This window comes from Rhinopithecus roxellana, chromosome 19 (assembly GCF_007565055.1).
Source record: "Rhinopithecus roxellana isolate Shanxi Qingling chromosome 19, ASM756505v1, whole genome shotgun sequence".
Taxonomy (NCBI): domain Eukaryota; kingdom Metazoa; phylum Chordata; class Mammalia; order Primates; family Cercopithecidae; genus Rhinopithecus; species Rhinopithecus roxellana.
In genome coordinates, this window is record NC_044567.1 from 79,077,098 (window position 1) to 79,103,522 (window position 26,425).

The 26,425-nt window shown below is 35.7% G+C and overlaps 1 protein-coding gene across 15 annotated transcripts in view; it reads right to left on the reverse strand.

The window, feature by feature from the left end:
* The window catches only part of CEP112 (centrosomal protein 112), a 569,199-nt gene that overhangs the window by 178,330 nt on the left and 364,444 nt on the right, over positions 1-26,425 (reverse strand). The window contains exon 1 of one of the 15 annotated variants that reach the window (XM_010379991.2): positions 14,253-14,652. The exons of the other annotated variants lie outside the window; for them this stretch is intronic. Within the exon in view, the coding sequence (XP_010378293.1) occupies positions 14,253-14,408 (156 nt within the window). The 5' untranslated portion in view covers positions 14,409-14,652. Of the gene's footprint in view, positions 1-14,252; positions 14,653-26,425 lie in introns of those variants that run through there. 15 annotated transcript variants of the gene reach the window in all.

Below are 26,425 nucleotides of genomic sequence, written 5' to 3' on the forward strand. Positions count from 1 at the left end.
AGGATTCCCTATTTAATAAATGGTGCTGGGAAAATTGGCTAGCCATAAGTAGAAAAATTGCTTTTACCTTTATAAATCTCCTATTTAAAACTGAAAACTAAAGAGCCTTGCTTTTCTGTAGTAACAGAATGCCTCATTTTTGGTATACTACTCTAAATTGAAGTGGTATTTTACGACTAAAATATGTGTATTCTCTTTTTCTTTCCATAATTAATACATAATTTTCTGTCATTGCTGCTTTCCAATCCTAATCATATGTATTAAAAGAATTTTTTTTGAGACAGAGTCTCCTCTGTCGCCCAGGCTGGAGTGCAGTGGTGCGATCTCGGCTCACTGCAAGCTCCACCTCCCAGGTTCACGCCATTCTCCTGCCTCAGCCTCCCGAGTAGCTGGGACTACAGGTGCCCGCCACCCCGTCCGGCTAATATTTTGTATTTTTAGTGGCGACAGGGTCTCACCATGTTAGCCAGGATGGTCTCGATCTCCTGACCTCGTGATCCGCCCTCCTTGGCCTCCCAAAGTGCTGGGATTACGTGAGACACTGCACCTGGCCTATTGAATGAAGTTTTTATTGCGGAAAAGTATCTTACTTTCCCTTGATTTTCATTTTCTCTGTTCTCCAGGATATTTACATGGGGAAGAAAATGGCCCTTTCCTCCTCATAGATGATTCAGTTAAGAAAGGAATAGAATTGGCTTATACCTCATTGCTCCAAAACAGACCCTAAGAGCTCCGAGAAAATTTTTCCACATTTATCAAAATCTGCAGTCTGAAGCAGCTGACAAGGGCACCTGAAGCAATCCAACAAGTCAGCCCATTTATAATTGAAGGCTTTTATTGAACTATTTTTGGATCCTGTTATATATTATCTCCATAAGAAAACAACCAGATTAAAATGAAATATTACAGTGGAACAACAAAACTTCAGTTTTATTTAGACAAAAGGCAACCTTCTAAACAAGCATCCTTAATCTCTCAAAGACAATGATAAGGCAGTCTGGCAGCTTGAAAAGTCAAAGTGACTTTCAAGCATTACTGTTTAAACTGACAGAAATTTCTACAGATGCCAATGCAAAATTTAAAAAAAGAAGTAACATGTTTAAAATGTATACACTTTGGAGTTTATATAGAATAAAAGTTTGTTTTCAACATTTCTAGGATTGAAAACAAAACAAACATTGCTTTTCCAAAGCCATTATTGAGCAGAAAAATATTCATACAGAAGTAAAAATCTACAGTGCAAATTAAAGCACAGAGAAACAATCTAGAATATAACATTATTTCAAATAATAAGAAAATACATGCATGAGTGAGTATTTCCTCTGAATCCAGACTAGCAGGGCATGATAGGAAGATGACACTTCTGGTCATCCTATACAGAAACACCAAGAAAAGGTCTGGTATCTCTCCAGGGACAAGGACCAACAATTCTTTGAGAAAAGGCATACTGAGAGGATTCCTTAAGTCAAATGGATCTAAGACCAAGTCCAGAGTGATCAAATAAGAGCTGAAAGATCAGTCAAGTACCAAATACTCAAAGAAACTCAACAATGTAGAAACAAGAAACAGGGAAGGGGACTTGTGAACAAAAGGTGTGGACAATGAGGAGTTAGGAACCCAATCAGAGCCTCACAACAGGATGCGGCAACAGGGGCATGAATTGGTTCATCAACCAACGATCTTGTGAAACAGGAACTGCTTCTATCTTTTGCTCATGGTCACCTATCTGAGCCAACAGATGATTGGATTTGCTTGGAAATAGCATGAGAAGTCAACACGCCTGACATAGGTGTTGGGGAAAGACACACTAGAATCTTGGTTCTGCAACTTGTAGCTGTGTAACTCTGAGCCAGTTGTGTAATTCCTCTGAGCCTCAGTATCTCCTACAATTCTAAGGCAATAATTACTTTGATGAGTTGGGAGAATTAAAGTGGATAAGGTACGTGAAAGTGCTTGACACATGGAAGGCACACAATCAGCATCTTCTTCCATTAGGCCAATACACCTGTATGTTGCTTATTGTTTAACTTACACCAATTATCTTCAGGAATTTATTTGAGCACATGGAAGTATGGAATTGAGGATCTGTGTTGTCTGACTTTAAAAAATACAGAGAAGATCATTCTTTTTTTTTTTTTTCACGACATTGACAATGTCAACGTTTAACACAAACAACTGTATTTTAAAATCTTGTATTTCCTGATCAATCTGTTGGGAGTGAAAATTAGAAGAGAGGGTAGTAAACAAAGTAGGAATTTGCAAACATAGTTGAACTCAGATAATAAATACCTATATTCTCTACAGGTGCCCTTTTCTCATAATAGAAAAGATGAGAAGACATGAAAAGTGAAAGCTTAAAAAGATAGTACCCATGTAAGACAAGAGCAGAATCTGTTCAGAGAGGTTACTTGTCTAGGGTGGCTTAGCTAGTTATTGACAGGGGCTTTGCTAGAACTCACATCTCTTGTGGAATGTGTGTCTAACATTCATTCTTACCAAAGAAGGAGCATATGCATTAGTTCCTCAGGGAAGCCCCTGCTTGGTCCCCAAACCAAGCTGTCTGCTCTGTGTGCTCTCATAGCTTTCTGTATTTCCCTTTTCAACACAGTCATCAGGCATATTGTTACCATGTGGATAATGGAGTGAGTGGTTAAAAGCACAGGTTCTGGTGTCAAACTGTGTTTGAATCTTGTCTCTCCAAATTATTTAAACGATTTAAGCATCCACAAAAGAATAAAAGCACTTAATTTATAGAGATGTAGTGAGGAGACAATAAAATAAACCTTTACAACAATGCTTGACACTTGGTGCAATAAATGTTGGCCATTTGTATTATTAGTAAGGATAATTAAGGCAAGGAGTGTTTAATACTGGATGTTAAACACAGAGTGGTGCTCTCCCCAAAGATAACACAGGATGTGTCCCCTGTCAAACACTCAGAGGAATCGCAAACCTATAAAATTAATAAACTTTGAAAGTAGTTGTGTGATTATGTTTGTTAAATAAAGGCAGTTCCAATTGGCACAAATTTCAGTTTTCATGGTTTAAACAAACTCAGTGCCCCACCAATATAGTTAAAATTTCAGTTACCACAGTCTATCTTCTGCCGTGAAGAGCCTATTAAATCATTTTCTGATTTTTAAAAGTATGTTTTCTTCTTATTGAGTTCTTTATATATACTGTATAAAAATACCTTATCAGGTACATATTTTGCAAATATTTTCTTCAAGACTGGTTTGTCTTTTTATTTTCTTAAGAGTGTCTTCTGAAGAGCAAAAGTTTTATTTCTGATGGCGTCATTTATCAATTTTTTCTTCCATGTTTCATAATTTCTGAGTCCAATTGAAGAAATGTTTGCCTAAATCAACATCACTAAGGTGTCCTATGTTTCTTCCAAGGGTTTTATACTTGCAGCATTTATGTTGAGGTCTACAATTAATTTCAAGTTAACTTTTTTGTAACTGTGAGGTAAAAGTTGAGGTCTTCTTTGTCTCCATGTGAATATCCAATTGTTCAGAACTATTTGTGGAAATACTATCTTTCCCCCATTCATTATCTTGGAGTGTTTTTGTCAAAAAATAATTGATTATAAATGTGTAGGTATATTTCAAGAGTCTTTATTTTGTTCCATTGGTTGATATGATAATCTTTACACCAATACCACATTCTCTTGATTACTATAGCTTTATGGTTAGTCATGAAATCAGGAGGCGTAATTTCCCCAACTCTGTTCTTTTTCAAAATTGATTTGACAATGCTCTAATGAAATTTAGAACCAGCCTGTAAAATTCAACAAGAAGACTGCTCAGGTTTTGATGAGGACTGCACTTGATCTAAGGATCAGTCTGGGAGAAATGACATTCTAACAAGGTTGAGTCTTCCTGCCCAAAAACGTGGTGTTTCATTCCATTTAATTACATCTTTACTTTATGCCACAAAAGTTGAGTTGTCAGCATACAGATCTTGGATATATCCTGTTAAACAAGTATTTCATATTTGTGATGATGTTGTAAATGGCTGATTTTAAAAAATTCAATTTCCAACCATTCATTGCAAGTACATAAAAATATAACTGATTTTGCATATTGACTTGGTACACTGTGACCTTGCTAACTTTAGTTATTGGTTCTTGTAGTTTTGTATTTTTGCAGATTCCTTTTATCTCATGTAGATGACATGTCTGCAAATAGAGACAGTTTTACTTCTTCCTTTCTGATTTGTATGCCTTTTATTTCTTTTTCTTGCCTTGTTGCACTTGCTAGGACCTCCAGTATAAAGTGAATAGAAGTGGTAACAGTGGATGTCTTTTCCTTGTTACCAATCTTGGGAAAATAATATGGTCTGTCATCATTAAGTAAGATTTTAGCTGTTGGTTTTACTTTTTCTGGCATCTGTTCTTTAAAAAGTTTTAAAAAAACATTTTTGTTGAAATATAAATTACATACCATAAAAATCACCTATTAAAATGTCCAATTCAGTAGTTTTGTCATACTCACAAAGTTGTACAACCATCACTACAGTCTAAGTTGTTTTTTCAAAACTTTTAAAATTTTTTATTTCCATAGGTTATTGGGGAACAGGTGGTGTTTGGTCACATGAGTAAGTTCTTTAGTAGTGATTTGTGAGATTCTGGTGCACCCATCACCTGAGCAGTATACACTGCACCCAATTTATAGTCTTTTATCCTCCACCCCCTTCCCATCTTTTTCTTCTGAGTCCCCAAAGTCCTTTGTATCATTCTTATGCCCTCTGTTCTTTATTGGCTCTTTGAATAGGTGTTAAACTTTTAATGCTTTTTCTGCATCTACTGATATAATATGATTTTTCTTTTTTAGCCTTAATATAGTGAATTACATTGATTTTTTTAAAAAATTTTGAATCAACTCTGCATTCCTGAGATAAATCCCACTTGACCTTGATGTGCTATCTTTTTTATATATTGATGGATTTGATTAGCTAATATTTTGTTAAGGGATTTTTTGTGTGTGTGTCTGTAGTCTGTGGTTCTTTTTCTCTTGCAATATTAATGTCTAGTTTTGTTATCAGGATAATGATAAGTTCATAAGGTGAGTTGGAAAATGTTTCTCTTTTTTTTCTGAAATAGTTTGTGTTGAAATGGCATTATTTCTTTCCTAAATGTATGGTAGAATTCACTGGTGAAGTCATCTGGTATAAAATGCACTTGTTTATTCATTATTCCTAAACTAATTCCATAAAAACATTGTGGAGGCAGTTGCTTATAATTCTTTCTTCCAGCAAATGCTAGAAGTTACTTGCATACAGAGATTGCAAATAAGTATTTGTGAAAGCAAAAACTAAAATGTTACATATGTTTGTTTTTTCCTGCCTCACTTAAAAATATTTTGTGTGTGAACAAACAATATACGTGATGATTGATATAGGTATATATTATACAAAATTAATTTTAAATGAAGCAAAATATTAAGGGCTATTTTGAAAACCCAGGTATAAGGAGACTGCTACTTATTATTTAACATAGATATTCAGCATATTGACTAATGTTCTTCATTTAATTTAGAGGTTAATTAAACCATTTAGGTTATGAGAACAAAATCAAAATATTGTCTAGTTAAAAACATTTCAAAACAGGGGCTAAAATATGAGACTGCAACAACCAATAGCTATTTAACAGAGAAAGATTACAAAACTGTTTCCTAAATAACTTTCTTCTTTCTTTCTTTCTTGCAAGATCAGATCAAAGCAAAAATCACATTCCCTTCGTGTTCATGCAAGTTCCTGTTCCTGTGATTTTTAAAAATCTGATTTCTCCAAAAATTGTCTTTCAAAAACGGTGCTATTTATTTCTAGCTTCTTGAACAATAACGATTAGGTTTATAAAAATTGCACAAATTTTGTTTTGGCTCTATTCATTAGATCTCATGGGGTATTTCAAAAATAAACCAGTTCCAACATCTGGATTTTTTATCAAAGTGCTGTCTAGTTCCTTGGCTATATAAGGCATATTTTAAAAAGATGGTACAGACCAGTTAAAAATCATGCTGAAACACTACTCTGGAAACTTTTATAGTATTTTATTTTCAGCTTATAACCGAGTAAATGCAGATAACATGGAAATTCTACAGAGCCTGACAAATGTAATTTGCTTACCCTGAGTAAGCTTTTTATCTAATCTGAACTACTATGTTGGGGCTATTTTATTCTTAGCTATATTTTATGTGAAATAAACTAATTTGTATTTTTTTAAAAAACCTATGTTAAAATATATTTTCATCCTTTAGGTCCTGATTAGTGATGATGCCTTTTCTTCTTTGTATTGTCAACACTTAACACTCTGCCTAGTTTACACTGTCATTACTCAATAAATGCTAAACTTGAACATGAAGTTTAACTGAACTAAACTGGTCTTGTAGCAATTTACAAAGTAACCCAGAGGGTCAGATATCAATGTGATATTCAGTGAAGGAAGTAATTAAACATTTTTCTTTCACTTGAAGTGGTTCTAAATATACAAATATATCTACTTTGCATTCCTCAGGTAGGCAGCCATTTATCTAACTATCATGAAAAGAGCTTTTAAAAACTTTTTGTTAAAATAACAAAGCCCTCGTTGCAGAATACCAAAAGTCACATGTTTTAAGATATCAAAATCTTAAACATTTTTAGCTCTTTAGAAATAGAAAACTAGCAAAAGATAGCGTAATCAGCAAATAATATCTCATCCCCTTGCTTACTACTCCCCCACCATCCTGCCTCTGGATTCAGTTCCAGTGAATGATCATCAGAAGCAAAACCTGAAGCCAAAGTCTTTCAAAAATTAAACAAGGCAAATGCTTGGCAAGTCTCAATTTTATTATAACTTTCTCCTCAAGGTTACTATTATAAGACTATCTTGTAATAAGGTTATTTGGGGACATCCCCCATTTAATCCCCCTCAGATGGTCTGAAACTAAATGATTTCTACTTCAGAAAAAAATACTTCTATAACAGGGTTTTGGTTATTTAGCACAGTAGCATTCAAATAGCAGGAATTTAATTTTTGTTCAAGTAAATACTATCTGCTCATTAATTTGTTTAATCATAAAATGATTTCACGAAACAATACAGTTCGTGACTTCTTAAAGAACTTCTGGAGTTCAGATTGACTTTTAATACATTATGTCTCACACTAATAGTCACTCTATTTTTAGAAAAGTTAAAATCAAAATAATACCTATTACACCTCCATTCTAAGGAAAAAAAATATGTTCCATGAGGATGTTGCTGAAGATGTTAATTAACCATATTACACTTATCCTCTTGTTGAGAATCTCTTGTAATTTTTTCTCTAAAGATTTCAATCCAATAATTTTTGAAATGATGACTTTTAAAAGTTTATTGCACTGAATCTTGTTTTAATTGTGATGCTTTTTAAATTGACATTTGCTACTGAAAAATGTGGAGTCAAATATAGGTTCTTCAGCAGAAGTTATCCAACGCTCAGAGTGCGTTGTGTTTTCATGAGCACTACCACTAGCCTCACCTTATTTTTTCTTTTATTTTCTGTTAGATGTGATTCCTTACTTTAAAAGAATCTTGTATTTTAAAAGCGACCTTGAGCTTCCAATATTTTCTCTCCTAATGATATGAAACAGTAAAAATAAAAACAAAACAAAACCCCACACCCTCAGCATAACTTAAAGCTAGAAAAACAATACAACTTCAAAGTAACTGTGCGTAAAAGAACAGATAATTATTTCAGGTAAGATTCATCAGTGGTTCAGACAAAATTAGTGAACAAAAGTCTAAGAATATGTGCATAGTCTCAAAGTATGTCTCGCAAGATATTTTCATCTTAGAAATGGAAAACGATTAATTTTACAGCACAGAAACCCGGCAGATACCATCTTTAAAAAGTGATCAATGTTTGCATCACCAATAACAAGATATTTTGATACCATGGATCCTTTGATATAATGCATCTGAGAAAGGCACAATATCACTTCTGTATTATTCTTGCCAGAAATGCATAACCTCAATCTAATCATAAACAAAGTGAGAAACATTGTACAAAATAACTAGCAGCTAGTACACTTCAAAAGCATCAAAGTCATGAAAGATAAGGAAAGACAGGGGAGGTGACACAGATTGAAGGAGAATAAAGAGATACAACAACTAAATGCACTGTGAGATCCTGCATTGGGTCCTAGAACAACAACAAAAAAGGACTTTAATAGAAAAGCTAGTGAAATTAAAATAAGATTTGTAGTTATTTCATAGATTATGCCACTGTTAATTTCCTGGTTTTGGCAATTGTACTATAGATAAATAAGATGTTAACATTAGGGGAAGCTGGGTGAAGGACATATGGCAATTCCCTGTACTATTTTTATAACATTTTAGTAAGTGTAAATAAAAGTTTTAAAAAAGTTAAAAAGCATCTTCAATCTTTTTAAAATAAGTGGGATTTTCATAAACAATTACTGTCTGACATTCTTCCGATTTTTCCTAAGCTCATAGCTTCCTCGTGTTATCCCCTTTGACTGCCTCAGAAAATTCTTCATATCTAGTGCCAATTCAAATATTGTCTCTCTTCCATAAAAGATCCCGATTCCTACAGACCTTCTCAGATTTCCCAGCATTGTACCCTAAAGTAGAAGTTTACCATGCATGATTAGATAGTCTTCTAGTTCCTTTTTTACTTGTATTTCTCATTGTCACCGCAATAAGAAAAGCCCCCAAAATGCAGTGACAATATCTTTTCGTGATTTTCCCCAGCACTGACCTAAATATACAGTAAATGCTAGTTAAATATATGTTGACTCATTCACTCATAAATTATTTAAGGAAACTAGAGATTTGTAAGTTCACATCATCCATTTTACAGCCTCTCTGTGAAATTAGATATCAAATACAGGACTGAATGGGCCATTAGTTATAATCTAAGTATGGCAATTCTGATAATTTCTTATTCCCAGGAAGTCTCTAAAATGTAAAATGTATGATACTTCCTTCAATTTAATAAGGTAGTTGGGGTTGAAGAAAAACCAGAATCCCTAATATAATTACAACAATTTATAGATATATAGGCCTAAATTACAAATCCTTAGAAGCTCATTGAAAACTCTGTTAGAATTCCATATTCAATATTAATATGAAATGTACAATAACATAAGCAATTGTCACAAATAAGATTCAAAGATACCAATGTTTGATGAGATATTTTCCATGACCCGGGGTTGCTTCCTTAGAGTATTCCTAGGATGTCTACTGATCTGTTACAGTCATGCAATGGGAACAAATGTCCATTTTTTTTTGCCAAGAAAATACCATAGATGAATATTAAAAACAGTTCTGTAAGCCAAAATTCACATCTGCACACGCTTAAAATGTAGCTCTTTTTTAAAATAATAATTTGTAATACATTCTGAAAAAACCCAAAAAATGTTGTACAATGCTCTACACCTGGCTGGGTAACCAGTGTTTAGCCATAAGTGCAGTGATACAGGCTATGCAGTTACTGAAATGGATTAGTGTACTCTAAATTGTGGAAATATGTATGTGTTGGCGTACTAGTAACTCTTTTTGGCATCTATTTCAGGCTTGTTTATATTATACTATGTGTATATATATACATATATGTAGAATATAAAGTTCGAAATATACTCTACTGAGGTAACCAACCAATTACAGGAAATAAAATACGTTTAAGGGGAATATAATGTGTGGAACTTAAAGGGATTTTCTACACAATTTGGGGATTCTAATACTTAAAAAAATTATCAACTATTAAACATATATATATATATATATATATATATTTTTTTTTTTCCCCCGAGACAGAGTCTTGCTCTGTCGCCCAGGCTGGAATGCAGTGGCATGATCTCGGCTCATCACAACCTCTGTTTCCCAGGTTCAAGCTATTCCCCTCCCTTAGCCTCCTGAGTAGCTGGATTACAGGTGCATGCCACCACACCCGGCTAATTTTTGTATTTTTAGTAGAGATGGAGTTTTGCCATGTTGGCCAGGCTGGTCTTGAACTCCTGACTTCGGGTGATCCACCCAACCTCAGCCTCCCAAAGTGCTGGGATTACAGGAGTGAGCCGCCGTGCCCAGCCTAATATTGTTTCTTTAAAAAAACTTTTAAAAGGTCACTAATTCACTAAGAAGATACCACAAGCAATGCTGTAAAAAGCTTTTTTTAAAACCAATTTTTAAAATATGTGTGGTCTGATATTGAAGAAGAAATGATTTGCAAAATTGTAAAAATATTTAAGTAGTCAAAATTCCCAATTCAATGGAATATTTAGAATACATGCATATGTAATACTACTTTAAAATATTTCTATATCATTTTATTTTTAAAAAGAGTGATTACTACAGCACGTTAAGATGAAGAATAGTTTGTATCTTAAAAATAGGCATTTAAAAACATAGATCACTTTTCCTATTCCATATTAGTTTATATTGTTGTTATTTTTTTAAAAATCAGATGTATGGCATAGGACACAACAAAGTACAGTCTTCCTTAGGTATCCACAGGGGATTGGTTCCAGGACTCCCGTGATACCAAAATCCAAAGATACTCAGCTCCCTTAAACAAAATGGCAGAGTATTTGCATGTAACTGTGAACATTCTTCCGTATACTATAAAACATCTCTAGATTATTTTTAATACCTAACACAATGTAAATCCTATGTAAGTGGTTGTTGTATTGTATTGTTTTTACATTTGTATTACTTTTTATTGTTATATTGTTATTTTTATATTTTTAAAAACATTTTTGATCCATGGTTGGTTGAATCCATGAGTACAGAACCTACAGATACAGAGGACAGATTATAAACTGAAAAATTACAAATGTTCATGTATTTTCCCTGGTACATTTGACTCTTCATAGGTTAGATTTGTTTTGAGGAGTCATTTTCCAAAATTCACCAGTTTATTAATAACATATACCACTGTGAAAAATAAAATATGTTGACATATGTGGCATAATTAAAATTGATGCCTCATAGGGAAAACTAGTAAGCAACAGGTATTCAGCTAATTATATATGTAGAAAAATTCCAAGGAATCTACCAAAAAAAGTGACTAGAATTAATAAATGAGTTTAGAAAGGTAACATGGTACAATATCAACATTAAAACACATATTTATATATTAGCAAAGTTGTTTGTGCAGCCTCTAGATGCTGAAAACTATAAATGCTGATGAAAGAAATTAAAGAAAACCTAAACAAATGGTAAGATCTTCAGTGGTCATGGATCAGAAGACTCAATTTCATTAAGATTTCAACCTTAATGTAGATTAAACACAAATTTTAAAAAATATCCCAGTAGGATTTTGTGTAGAATTCATTATGCTGATACTAAGAAAAGCAAAGAAACCATCATAGGCAAAACAATCTTGAAAAAGATCAGTATTGGACAACTTACACTATCTATCTCTAAGACTGACTATAAAAGCTACAGTAATCAAGACAGTGTGGTATTGGAAAAGGACAGGCATATAGATCAATGGAAGAAAAACAAAGTCCACAAGTAGGCCACACATATGTGGTCAAATGATTTTCAACAAAGCTGTAACGGCAATTCAATGGAGAAAGGATAGTCTTTTCAACAAACAATACGGAAACAATTGAATCTTAATCCATATATTGCACTCTCCACAAAAATCTACTCAAAATGGACCACAGACCTAAAAATAAAACCTAAAACTATAAAAGTTCTAGAAGAAAACAGGAGAAAAGCTTTGCAACCTTAAGTCAGGCAAAGATTTTTTATACACAACATCAAAAACATGATCTATATAAGAATGAACTGGTGAGTCAGACTTCATAGAAATTAAGAATCTCTGCTCTTTGATTTGGGAGAAAGTGTTTGCAAATCACATATATTATAAACAACTTGAATCCAGAATACATAAATAACTCTCAAAATTTAATAATTAGAAAATAACAATAAAAAAATCAAAAAAAGATTTTCATAGATACTTCACCAAAAAAGATATTCAGATGACAAAATACACACAGGAAAAGGTGCTCAACATTATTAGTCATTAGGGAAATGCATGAATGGTGAGATATGTGTATTTGGATGACTAAAATAACATTATGAACTCCACAATATGAAGGGTGCAACCTAACTGGAACTCTCATATACTGCTGGTGGGAGTGCAAACTCAGGTAGCTACTTTGGGAAACAGTTTGGCAGTTTATAATAAAATTTAAAAATATACTTAACATACAGCTCAGCAATCTCATTTCTATTTACTCAAATTAAATTAAAGTGTATATTCATACAAAATCTTTATGTGAATGCTTACCAACCCAGATATTTCCCAGCTGGAGAATGGATAAGCTTTGGTACTCCCATACAATGGAATATTACTAAGCAACAAAAAGGAACAGATTACAGTGACACACAACAACATGGGTGAATTTCTAATGTATTATGCAAAGGGAAAGAAGCCAGACTCAAAAGGTCAGCTACTGAATATCTACATGACATTCCAGAAAAGGAGAACCTATGGTCACAGAAAATAGATGAGTGATTACTAGGAGCTGGGGCACGAGAAAAGAAGTGGGGCTGATGACAAAGGTCTGGAGAAATGTTTGAGGGGATGGAACTGTTCTTTATCTTGATATGGTGATGGTTTGTCAAAACTTGCAGAACTGCACATTTTATTTGTCTTAAAAAGAGGAATAAATGAAAAGTTAGAGGAATACAAGAAAGAACTTGACTGCTTCTGAGTTGGTGTGGAAAGGGGGAAGGCAGGGACATCTTTGAGGAAGAAAGATGAGTTACCAAGTCTTCCAGGCAGAGGGGAAAATGTGTGTGAAGCCATAAAGGGAGATCGTTTACAGCCTATTTATGGAAAATGGAGTTGTCTGGGAGTGGGTACAGCACAGAATGTTATCTGTGGTGGGAGAGACAGTTAAGAAAGGTAGAAGATATCAATTCACACCCATTACAATGGTTATTATAAACAGTGTTAGCAATGATGGCACTGCTGCTGGGAATATAAAAGGATGCAGGTGCTATGGAAAATGTATGGCAGTTCCTTGAAAAATTAAAAATAGAATTATCATATCGACCAATTCCTACTTCAGAGTATATACCCCAAACAACCGAAAGCAGAAACTAGAACAGATACTTACATACTCATGTTCACGAAAACATTATTCATAATAGTCAAAAGGTGGAAGCAACCCAAGTGTCTGTCCGCTGGCCGATGAATATATACATACAATGGGATGGGATATATACATACAATGGAATATTGTTCCTTTTTAAGAGGAAATTCTGACACATGCTACAATGTGGATGAACTTGAAGACATTACGCTAAGTGAAATAAGTCAACCATAAAAGAACTACTACTATATGATTCCATTCATAGCAGGCACCCTAGAGCAATGGTCCCCAGCCTTTTTGGCACAGGTTTCACAGAAAACAACTTTTCCACAGGATGGAGGTAGAAGGATGGTTTTGGGATGAAACGGTTCCACCTCAGATCATCAGGAAGTAGCTCACCAGCTGCTCACTTCCTGCTGTGCAGCCTGGTTCCTAACAGGCCACAGACCGGTACAGGTCTGCAGCCCAGGGGCTGGGGATCCCTGCCCTAGAGCATCAAATACATAGAGACAGGAAGTAAATGATGGTTGCTAGGGCTTAGGGGGAGAGAAAATGGGAGTTATTGTTCAGTGGGCACAGGTTTAGTTTTACAAAAAGAAAAATTCTGGAGACAGACAGTGGTGATGGTTGCACAACAATTTAAACGTACTTAACACCACTGAACTGTACAGTAAAAACATAGTTATCATAACTTAAAATTAATTAATTAAAATAAATATGTAAGAAAGAAAAACAAGGAAAGGTACAGAGGGGAAATGAAATTATGCAAATCCTTGACCAGACAACTAGGAAGCTGTGGCAACTTCATTTTTTCTTGGGCTACAGCACTTTGTAAGTTTTTGAGCAAGGGAGGAAATGCCATTAGCTCACAATCTACCCCTTCCAGAAAGTTCTGCTGGATTCTGCCTGTTGCCCCCAGATGTCAGACACCTCCCTGCGTTTCCCAGGGCAGGCAGTCCAGCATATCTAGATGATGGCCCTTATTTCTGTTCAATGTGATCACAGTTTGTTCCATCATCCCTGCCCCATCAAAATTCATCTCCTTGAGGGGAGGGGCTATTTTTATATTACCAGTGCCTAAGTCAGCTCAGCAATGAGATTTATTTTTTCAGCAAGATCCTTATGTCAGGAGGACAGAGGTGGTCTTGTTCTTACCTTCTTCTCTTTGAGGTTAGATTTTCCTGTATCCCTCAGAGGCCTCAAACTTCCTGCCTGCTCTGTCTTGGGGACATTCTCTTCTTTCATCTCTATCAGTCTCAGGGCTTGGTTTTCCTTGACAAATGGATGGTCTAAACTCAGAGAAACCCACATCTTCGTTGACCCCCATTAAGATCTCAGAAGCAGTGATGAGAACCCTCGGTGCAAGCTATAGGGCAGGCAGAACTTCTAACGAGAAGGTAGTGAGAGCACAGCCTCCCTCCCCTGATAGAAAGGCCACTTGAGCCCAGAGGGTTAGAGTCTCTGACATTCCCCACCACAATCTCTTAGGTGGGGGTGAGGTGAGATAGTGACATCACAACCACACTGCTTTGCTCAGTTTCTGATGTCAGCTAATGTCATGCCAGGGCTAAAGGGCCAGCACATCCCTCTTTGTGATTCTGGTCTCCCAGCAGCAGAAAATAGGAAGTAGGCTAAAGATGCCCTAGGACTTACGGACAAGGCAATAGTATGACGAAAGCCTGACTTCTGTGCATCACTGTTCAGCTTATAACATGCACAGTAGAGAACATTTAGGAATACAGAAAAATATAATTGAAAATTCACATATCCCATCTCACAGAGAAATGAACTAGCATATTTCTTTCCATGTTTTCCAGTGTGTAAGTGTGATGATTAATACTGAGTATCAACTTGACTGGAATGAAGGATACAAAGTATTGTTCCTGGGTGTCTCTGTGAGGGTGTTGCCAAAGGAGATTGACATTTGAGTCAGTGGACTGGGAGAGGCAGATCAACCCTCAATCTTGGTGGGCACCATCTAATCAGCTGCCTGCATGGCTAGAATAAGGCAGGCAGAAGAAGGTGGAAAGAACAGACCTGCTGAGTCTTCTGGCCTTCACCTTTCTGCCATGCTGGATGCTTCCTGCCCTTGAATATCAGACTCCAAGTTCTTTAGCTTTTGGAGTCTTGGACTTACACCAGTGGCTTGCCAGGGGCTCTCGGGCCTTCAGCCACAGACTGAAGGCTGCACTGCTGGCTTCCTCACTTTTGAGGTTTAGGGACTTGGACTGGCTTCCCTGCTCCTCAGCTTGCCAAAGGCCCATTGTGGGACTTTACCTTGTGAGTCAATACTCCTTAATAAACTCCCCTTCATATATACATCTATACTATTAGTTCTGTCCCTCTAGAGAACTCTGACTAATACACTGAGCTTATCTATGGCTTACTTTCTTGCTCTCATGCCCCCTATCAAATCCATCAGAAAACCATATTTACTCTTAAAGTATATTTTTAAAATATATCCAGAATATGATCACCTCCCCAGCTACCCTTCTGGTCTAGCCACCAACATTTCCTCTCATCTGGATTACCAAAATTACCTTCTCATTGGTTTCCCACCTTTGTTCTCATGAAGCTAGAATGATCTTTTAAAGCCTAAGTCAGATCATGTCCTTTCATGGCATAATACCCTCTTACTCTCTCATTACTCAGAGTTAAAGTCAAAGTCATTGGAACAGCCTCAAAGGCCCTACATGACCAGGACTTGGGATGCCTCTAATGTCATTTCCAACTCACTCCCCCTTGTCCACTATGTTCTTGTCACACTGGCTTCCTTAAATCCCCTAGCCATGCCAGCCATGCTCTTGCATTAGGGTGTCTGCACTAGCTCTTCCCTCTATCAGCAATTTCTTCCTCCAAATATCAACATGCCTCACTCGACTCCTTCATCTTTGTTTGAATGTTACCTCCTTGATGAAGCCAGCTTTGGTCACACTATATAAATGGTCCCAGTCCTGATACTCCAGAGTCTCCCTGAATCTTCTCTATCATTTCCTTTTCAGTAGCACTTTGATACTTAAAAAAATCTATGTAAGTTACTTATGCAGCATGTTCATGGCTAACAATGTATCTCTCCTACTAGAATGAACTTGGAGGGGAAAGGAATATATGCGATTTTGCTCACTGCTATATCCTAAGTGCCTAGGGCCATTGTACAAAAATTAGGCACCAAATGCTGAAAGCAATGAGTGTGTGACATTTGTCTGTTAACTGTTCCCCAGTATCTGCTCTTCATTTCTTTTCAAAATAGTCTCCCTGCAACTTTTAGCACAGTGCATGCAAACAGGTCCCTGCTGCCCCAGGTGTGGCCCTGGGACTGTTTTCTCCAGTAAAATGTCAGAATGATATGTGCAACTTCCATGGCAATTCCCTACAAGGAAATATTTGTCTTCCTAACCTGTTTCCTCTCTTCCTGCTGGTTAAGAAATGGTGTCCATCGGAACAGTAGCCTTTAAAGCAGAGATGGAGAAAGCACGTTGAGGATGACAGAGGAATCTCACTAGTCAGTCTAGGTTCCTAAATGACCTCATGAAAGAACCATCTGATCCTAGCCCTGGGCAATCCTAATACATCTGGATTGTTATGCATAACAGAAATAAACTTTCTTATTTAATTTCTCCACTGCATTTTGGGGTTCCCTCTTACAGTAACTTAGGCTTACTCTAACTAGTATATAAAGGAACACAAATAATTTTTCTTTTTTGATTTATCAGTATAGTGATTTATACTATTAATAATAGTGCTCCTAATATCAAACCATCTTTGCATTCCTGGAATAAAATCCATGTGATTATGATGTATGGTATTTTAAATGTGCTACTAGATTCTCCTGCCTAATATTTAGTTTTTTACAATATTCAAAAGTGAGATTAATGTGTTTTTAGAGAGTTTTTTTTTTTTCAGTTTGACATTGATGTTATGCTAACTAAGGAATAGACTACTATGTCAAAAGATACGGATCTTTTTAGGGTTCACAATATAGATAACCAAAGGCTTTCAGGAAGGTTGTACCAATTTATATTCCCACCAACAGCATTTTAGAGTGTTTATTCACTGCACCCTAGGCATTTTGGTATTATTAATTTAAAATGATGCTTGGTATTACTTAAACTAATTTACTTTTTCAATATATTAAAAAATAGTATGTCTTAATTAGCATTTTATTTATTACTAGTGAGAATGAAGAGGTTTATTTAAGCCAACTACACTTTTAGTGGTCATGTACTTTCTATTTATTTATTTATTTTTACCATGTCCCATAATGTATTCAATTTAGTTAAATTACTCATACAGTTTCAATTTTTAATTTACTTAATCTGTACAAAGCTGGATCAGGCAAACCAGGCCCATAGAGAATTTTTTTTTCCATTATGAATGAGGGTTAGAACCAGACCTGACTCTCAACCCAGAACTCTTCCACTGTACTAGACCCATAATATATCTATGCAGCTTTATGCCCATCAGCTCATTCTATTGTCCTCCCCTCAAAGAAAGTCTAAACATAGGAGCCAGGAGTCTGAAATAAGAGGCTCTGTCCCTTTATCCCAACATCCCTGAGTCTCTCAATAAAGACAAAATAAGTTTGGTTCTAAGTGCATAAAATGCTATTTGAAATGTTGATGTGATATGGAAAAAACATCAGAAAGCCTGCTTGGAATATTAAAATAATTACAGTCTAGCTATCTATGACCTACTGTCAAAAAAGCATGAATTTAAAATATACATAATGACCACAATGATATTATACAATTAAAGTACAAAAAACATAAAAAGAAAAGGTGCATCTTTTACATAAAAAGTACTCTTACACATATAACTTAGCATGAAAGCTGGGACATATTTAACAGTGAAAGGGATAGCAGGAAATGCTAAGTCACACAAGATACTGGGACAACAGGTAAAAGTGAGAATGTTTTGGTCAAATCAAGATGTATACACACCCTATTAATGGTTACATATCAAAGTAGTACCATAAGTAATTATTTCTGTTCTTATTTGTAATCATTTCTTCACTGATAAAGATCCTAGTGAAATATATTTTTTCATTTTATTAACTTTAGTGTTATAAAAAACAGATGCACTGTCCAATCAGGCTATTACAAATTTAGCCATGAAGTTGAAAGGATCAAAAGATTTACACAGGCAAAGACTGGGAGTGGCATTAGCAAGATGGTAGAATAGATTGTCTGGCATCACTCCTGTCACAAAAATGTAACTAAAAACTATCGAAAGACAAGAATACCATCCTGAGTTCACCAGAACTTGGAGGAGAAGCAGAGAAACTCCCTGGGCCCACAGAATCGAGAGAAGCCATGACTGGTAAGAGAAATATTCATGTTGGACTGTGCTGCCCTCTCCAACAAGCCATCATAATATCCCTCACACAAAATTTCTCTAGATTCAGTTTCCAGGGTAAGAGGTTGTAGACATTAGATCTCCTCAATAGTCTGGGAATCTTCACATGAAGACCATTCTGGTCTTGTCCCACAGGAACTAATGGAAATGCCAGGAATACTAAACCAACTGGGGTGAATTGGGGACAAACAGCCGGCACTGATTACATGAACTAGTACATGGATCTTGGCAGCTACTCTGTACTTCAATCAGTGGGGAAGCCATATTAAAGAGACTGGTTGGTGCTGTATTGCTGCAGGGGGCAGAATCTGTGGGAAGACTCAAATTCCTGGCTAGATTTTTCCACAAACCCTAAGTGCTCTATGGAGCCTTACCCTGACCCAGAAACAACTAAAAGGTTGGGATTAAGTTCTGGTGCCTGCTTAAGCCTTCCTTACACTGGAAAACAATGGCAGGTCAGCAAGGTAGTTCAAAGGCAATGTTTAACTTCCAATGCTCAGATAAGTCTTCCCCAGACCAGAAAACAATGGCAGGCAGTGATTTTGTTTCAGAGAAGCATTTAAGTTCTTGAATTCACCATAAATCTTCCCCACACCAGAAAAAAATGGCAGGGCAATGAGTTAGTTCCAGTGCAGTGTTAGTTCCAATGCTCACTATAAGTCTGCCCCAGAATGGGAAGTAACAACAGGCCAGCATTTAACTTCTGAAGCTAAGTAGTAAAGGTCTGATACCACCAAAGAACCTGTGCATAAACTGGAGGAGGTGGATGTCTCCTCAAATGTGCATCCATCAACATAAAGTTGCAAGGATTGTGAAGACTCAGGGGAATATGACACTACCAAAAGAAACTAACAATAGACTCAGAAGAGTTGACGAACTGTGAAATATCAGATAATTTAGAATAATATTTTTAAAGAATTTCAGAAAATCACAAGCAAATATGGATAGAAAACTAAAAGAAATTTGGAAAACGGCCGGGCGCGGTGGCTCAAGCCTGTAATCCCAGCACTTTAGGAGGCCGAGACGGGAGGATCACGAGGTCAGGAGATCGAGACCATCCTGGCTAACACTGTGAAACCCCGTCTCTACTAAAAAAAAAATACAAAAAACTAGCCGGGCGAGGTGGCGGGCGCCTGTAGTCCCAGCTACTGGGGAGGCTGAGGCAGGAGAACGGCGTGAACCTGGGAGGCGGAGCTTGCAGTGAGCTGAGATCCGGCCACTGCACTCCAGCCCCGGTGACAGAGTGAGACTCCGTCTCAAAAAAAAAAAAAAAAACAAAAAAAAAACAAGAAATTTGGAAAACAATCAGGAACAAAGTGAGAAATTTGACAAGGAAATTGAAATAAATAAAAAACCAAATAGAAACATAAGAAAAGATAATACAATAATAGAACTGAAAAACTCTATTGAAAGTTTCAACAGCAGACTTGACAAAACACAGGAAAGAGTTAGCGAGCCTAAAGACAGAACATATGAAATTACTCACAGAAGGCAAGAAGATAAAGAAAATGAGTGAAGAAAGCTTACAAGATTTATAGGAAAAACAACAGAATATATATTCATCTCCTTGCCACACAGAACATACTCTAAAATTGATGACATAATTGGACCAAAAACAATCCTCGGCAAAGGCAAAAGAAAGGAAATCATACTAAACACACTGTTGTACCACAGTGTAATAAAAATAGAAGGCAAGACTAAGAATATCACTCAAAATCATGTAATTACATGGAAATTAAACAACATGCTCCTAAATGACTTTTGGGTAAATAATGAAATTAAGGCAGAAATCAAGAAGTTCTTTGAAACTAATGAAAGCAAAGATACAACATACCAGAATCTCTGGGACATAGCTAAGGCAGTGTTAAGGGGGAAATTATACAGAGCACTAAATGTCCACATCAAAAAGTTGAAAAGATCTCAAATCAACAACCTAACATTACAACAGAAAGGCTTAGAGAAGCAAGAACAAATCAACCTCAAAGCTAGCAGAAGAGAAGAAATAACCAAAACAAGAGCTGAAATGAAGGAACTGAGACACAAAAAGCCATTCAAAAGATCAATGAATTCAGGAATTTGTTTTTTGAAAAACAAACAAACTAATAAGATAGATAGGCCACTAGCTAGACTAATAAAGAAGAAAGAGAGAAGATCCAAATAAGCACAATTAGAAATGACTAAGGGAATGTTACCACTGAGCCCACAGAAATAAAAATAACCATCAGAAACTCCTATGGACACCCCTATGCATACAAACTAGAACACCTAGAAGAGATGAATCAATTCCTGGACACATACATCCTGCCAAGACTTAACCAGGAAGAAATTTATTTCATGAACAGACCAATAACAAACTCCAAAATTGAATTAGTAATAAATAGCCTAACAAACAAAAAAACTCCAGGACCTGACGGATTGACAGCCAAATTCTACCAGATATACAAAGAAGAGCTGCTACCATTCCTACTGAAACTATTCCAAAAAATTGAGGAGGAGAGACTCCTCCCCAACTCATTCTATGAGGCCAACACCATCCTGATACCAAAACCTGGAACAGACAAAAAAAAAAAAAAAAAGAAAGAAAGAAAAGAAAACTTCAGGCCAATGCACTTGATGAACATTGTTGCAAAAATCCTCAACAAAATACTGGCAAACTGAATCCAGCAGCACATCAAAAAGCTAATCCACCATGATCAAGTAGACTTCATCCCCAGAATGCAAGGTTGGTTCAACATACACAAATCAATGAATGTGATTCATCACATAAACAGAACTAAAGACAAAAACCACATGATTATCTCAGTAGATGCAAAAAAAAAAAAAAAAAGAAGGCTTTCAGTAAAATTCAACACCCCTTCATGTTAAAAACTCTAAATAAACCAGGCATTAAAGGAACATACGTCAAAATAAGAGCCATCTCTAACAAACCTACCACCATTATGCTGAATGGGTAAAAGCTGGAAGCATTTCCCTTGAAAACCAAAAAAAGACAAGAATTCCCTCTCACCACTCCTATTCACCATAGTATTGGAAGTCCTAGCCAGAGCAATCAGGCAAGAGACAGAAATAAAGGACATCCGAATAAGAAAAGCGGAAGTCAAACTTTCTGTTTGCAGACGTGATTCTATATCTAGAAAATCCTATAGTTTCAGCCCCAAAGCTCCTTCAGCTGATAAAAAACTTCAGCAAAGTTTTAGGATGCAAAATCAATGTACAAAAATCACTAGTATTCCTATACACCAACAACAGTCAAGCCAAGAGCAAACCAGAAAGCAATCCATTCACAATTGCCACAAAAAGAATAAAATACATAATATACCTAGGAATACAGCTAACCACAGAGGTGAAAAGTCTCTACAATGAGAATTATAAAACACTGCTCAAAGAAATCAGAGAAGACACAAACAAATGGAAAAACATCCCATGCTCATGGACTGGAAGAATCAGTATCATTAAAATGGCCAAAGCAATTTATAGATTCAATGCTATACCTACCAAACTGCCAATGACATTTTTCACACAATTAGAAAAAAACTATTTCAAAATTCATATGAAACCAAATAGAGCCTGAATAGCCCAAGCAATCCTAAGTAAAGAGAACAAAGCTGGAAGAATCACCTTACTCAACTTCAAAGTATACTACAGAACTATATTAACAAAAACAGCCTGGTACTGGTACAAAAACAGACACATAGACCAATGAAACAGTATAGAAAGCCCAGAAATAAGGCTACACATTTACAACCACTTGATCTTTGACAAAGATGACAAAAATAAGCAACAGGGAAAAGACTCCCTATTCAATGAATGGTATTGGGATAACTGGCTAGCTGTATGCATAAGACTGAAGCTGAATCCCTTCCTTACACTATAAACACAAGTCAACTCAAGAATAATTAAAGACTTAAATGTAAAACCTAAAACTATAAAAACGCTGGAAGACAATCTAAGCAATACCATCCTGGACATAGGAACAGGCAAAGATTTCATGACAAAGACACCAAAAGCAATCACAACAAAAACACAAGTTGACAAGTGGGCTCTCATGAAACTTAAGAGCTTCTGCACAGCAAAAGAAACTATCAACAGAGTAAACACACAACCTACAGAATGGGAAAAAATATTTGCAAACTATGCATCTGACAAAGGTCTAATATCCAGCATCTATAAGGAACATAAACAAATTTACAAGAGAAAAACAAACAATCCCATTAAAAAGTGGGAAAGGACATGGACAGACACTTCTCAAAAGAAGACATACATGTGGCCAACAAGTATAGGAAAAAAAGCTCAATATCACTGATCATTAGAAAAATGTAAATTAAAACAACAATGAGATACCATCTCACACCAATCAGAATGGCTATTAGTAAAAAGTCAAAAAATGACAGATGCTGGCAAGGGTGTGGAGAAAATGGAACACTTATACACTATCAGTGGGAGTGTAAGTTAGTTCAACCATTGTGGAAAGCAGTATGGTTATTACCAGGTGTATACCCAGAGGAATATAAATCATTCTACCATAAAGACACATGTACATGAATGTTCACTGCAGCACTATTCACAATAGCAAAGACATGGATCACCTAAATGTTCATCAGTGATAAACTGGATAAAGACAATGAGGTACATATATACCATGGAATACTGTGCAGCCATAAAAGAATGAGGTCTTGTCTTTTACGGGAACATGGATGGAGCTGGAGTATATTATCCTTAGAAAACTAACAGGAACAGAAAACCAAAGACCACATGTTCTCACTTGTAAGTAGTGGCTAAATTGATGTTACTGATGCAACAAACCTTCACATGTACCCCCAAACCTAAAATAAAATTTAAAAAAAGACTTATAAGACATCATCAAGTAAATGAATCTCCACATAACAGAAATTCCCAAGACAGAAAAAGGTCCACAAAGCATATTTTTAAAAAATGATGACTGAAAATTTCCCAAATCCCAAGAAAAATTATATCATCCAGGCACAGGAAGAAGTAATCAATCAAATTTAACCCAAAGGGGAAATCCCCAAGGCACACAATAATCAAATTAGTAAAAATGAAAGACAAAAAAAGAATACTCAAAGTAGCAAGAGAAAAGGCACATATCATATTCACTGGAGCCCCAATATGGCTTTCAATGGATTTCTCGACAAAAACCCTGAAGGCCAGAAGAGAGTAGGATGCTATATTCCAAATTTGAGGGTTGGGTGGGGGAAAGGAGCAACTGGCAACTAAGAATACATACTCGGCCAGGCACGGTGGCTCACGCTTGTAATCCCGGCACTTTGGGAGGCCGAGGTGGGTGGATCACGAGGTCAGGAGATCGAGACCATCCTGGCTAACATGGTGAAACCCCATCTCTACTAAAAATACAAAAAATTAGCCGGGCATGGTGGCGGGCGCCTGTAGTCCCAGCTACTCGGGAGGCTGAGGCAGGAGAATGGTGGGAACCCGGGAGGCGGAGCTTGCACTGAGCCGAGATCGGGCCACAGCACTCCAGCCTGGGAGACAGAGCCAAACTCCATCTCAAAAAAAAAAAAAAAAAAAAAAAAAGAATACATACTCAACTTAGCTATTCTTCAGAAATGAAGGAGAGATAAAGATTTTCCCAGACAAATCAAAGCTGGGGTTATTCATCAACACCAGACCTGTCTTACGCAAAATGCTAAAGGGAGTTTTTCAACCTGCAAGAAAGAGATGAATACTAACATGTAACAAGAAAACATCTAAAGACATTAAACTGACTTGGAAAAACAAGAAAACAGACACATTCAGAATAGTCTAATACTGGAACAGAAGCAATTAAACCACTTCTGTCTTGAGCATGCAGACTAAAACACAAAACTATTTTAAAATAATAACTACAATAATTGGCTAAGAGACAGGCAATATAAGAAGATGTAAATTGAAGCATCAAAGAGTCAAAACGTGGTGAAGAGGTTGGTGTTAAAGTGTAGTTTTTTTTTGTTATTTTTATTTTGGTTGTGTTCAAAGTTAAGTCACTATCAGTTTAAAATAACCTCTTATAACTAAAAGATGTTTTTTGTAAGCCTCATGGTAGCCACAAAGCAAAATAAATACACTAAAAATAGCACAGAATCAATAGATACACTACAAATAGCATAGAATCAAAACATACTACCAAAGAAAATCACTTAACCACAAAGGAAGACAGTAAAGAAGGAAGAAAGGATTTACAAAACAATCAGAACACAAGTAAGAAAATGGCAGCAGTAAACTCTTTCCTACCAAAAACTTTGAATGCAAATGGGTTAAATTCTCCAATTAAAAGACACAGAATGGCTAAATGGATTTAAAAGAAAACAAGATTCAATGATATGCTGTCTTCAAGAAACTCACTTCACCTATAAAGACACACACAGACTGAAAGTAAAGAGATAGAAAATGATATCTCATGCAAATGGAAACCATAAAAGAGCAGGAATAGTTACACTTATATTAGATTATATTGACTTTAAGTAAAGAACTGTAAAAAGACAAAGAATGCTATATAACAAAGAAATCAATACAGAAAGATAATATAATAATTGTAAATATACCTGCACCCAACACTATAGCACCCATACATGAAAAACAAAAATTAACAGACCAAAAGGGAGAGACTGACTGCAATACAATAATAGTAGTAGACTTCAACATTCCACTTTCAGAATGGACACATGATCCAGACAGAAAATCAGCAAAGAAATATTCGAGGTAAACTGTCCTCTAGACCAAATGGACCTAACAGACATTTACAGAATTTTCCACCCAACTAGTGCAGACATTTACAGAACATTTCCTCAACAGCACATGGAATAGTCTCCAGTATAGACCAAATATTAGGTCACAAAACAAGTCTTAACAAATTTTTAAAAATCAAAATCATATCAAGTACCTTTTCTGATCACAATAGAATAAAACTAGCTATTAATTACAGAAAGAATGTTGGAAACTGTATAAATTCATGGATATCAAACAGCAGACCCCTTGATAAGAAATGGATCAATGAAGAAATTCAAAGAGAAATTGTTAAAATTTATTGAGACAAATGAAAATAAAAATACAACACATTAAAACCTATGAGATGCAGGAAAATCAGTTCAAAGAGGAAAGTTTATAACAATAAATGTCTACATCAGAAAAGCAGAAAGACATCAAATAAACAATCTAACACTACACTTCTAGGAAATATAAAAGGTCGAACAAACCAAACCCCAGATTTGTAGAAGAAATGAAATTATAGATTAGAACAAAAATAACTGAAATTGAAACCAAAAAAAGTCAACAAAACAAAAAGTTGTTTTTAAAAAAGATAAGCAAAACTGACAAACCTTTAGCTAGACTACGTAAGAAAAAAGAGAAGAGACCCAAATAAATAAAACCAGAGATAAAAAGGGAGACACTAAAATTGACACCACAGAAAAACAAAGGATCCAGTAAAGTCTATTATAAACATCTACACACCAACAAAATGTAAAGCCTATTAACAGAAGAAATGGATAAACTTCTGAGAACATGCAACATACCAAAATTCAACTATGAAGAAATAGAAAAACAGAACAGACCAGTAATGCATAATGAGATTGAAGCAGTAATAAACTCTTTCATCAAAGAAAAACCCAGGACCTTAGGGCTTCACTGTTGAATTCCACCAAACATTTGAAAAAGAACTAATATCAATTCTACTCAAAGTCAACAAAAAAAGGAAGAGGAGAGAATACTTCCAAACTTATTCTACAAGGCCAGCATTAACCTGATACTAAAACCCAACAAGGACACACACATACACACACACAAAGAAAACTAGAAGTTCATATCCCTCATGAACATAGATGTAAAAATCCTCAGGAGCATAGTAGCAAACTGAATTCAGCAACACATTAGAAAGATTATTCATCATGACCAAGTGGGATTTATCCTGGGGATGCAAGGATGATTCAACATAAATACATCAATAATACACCACATTA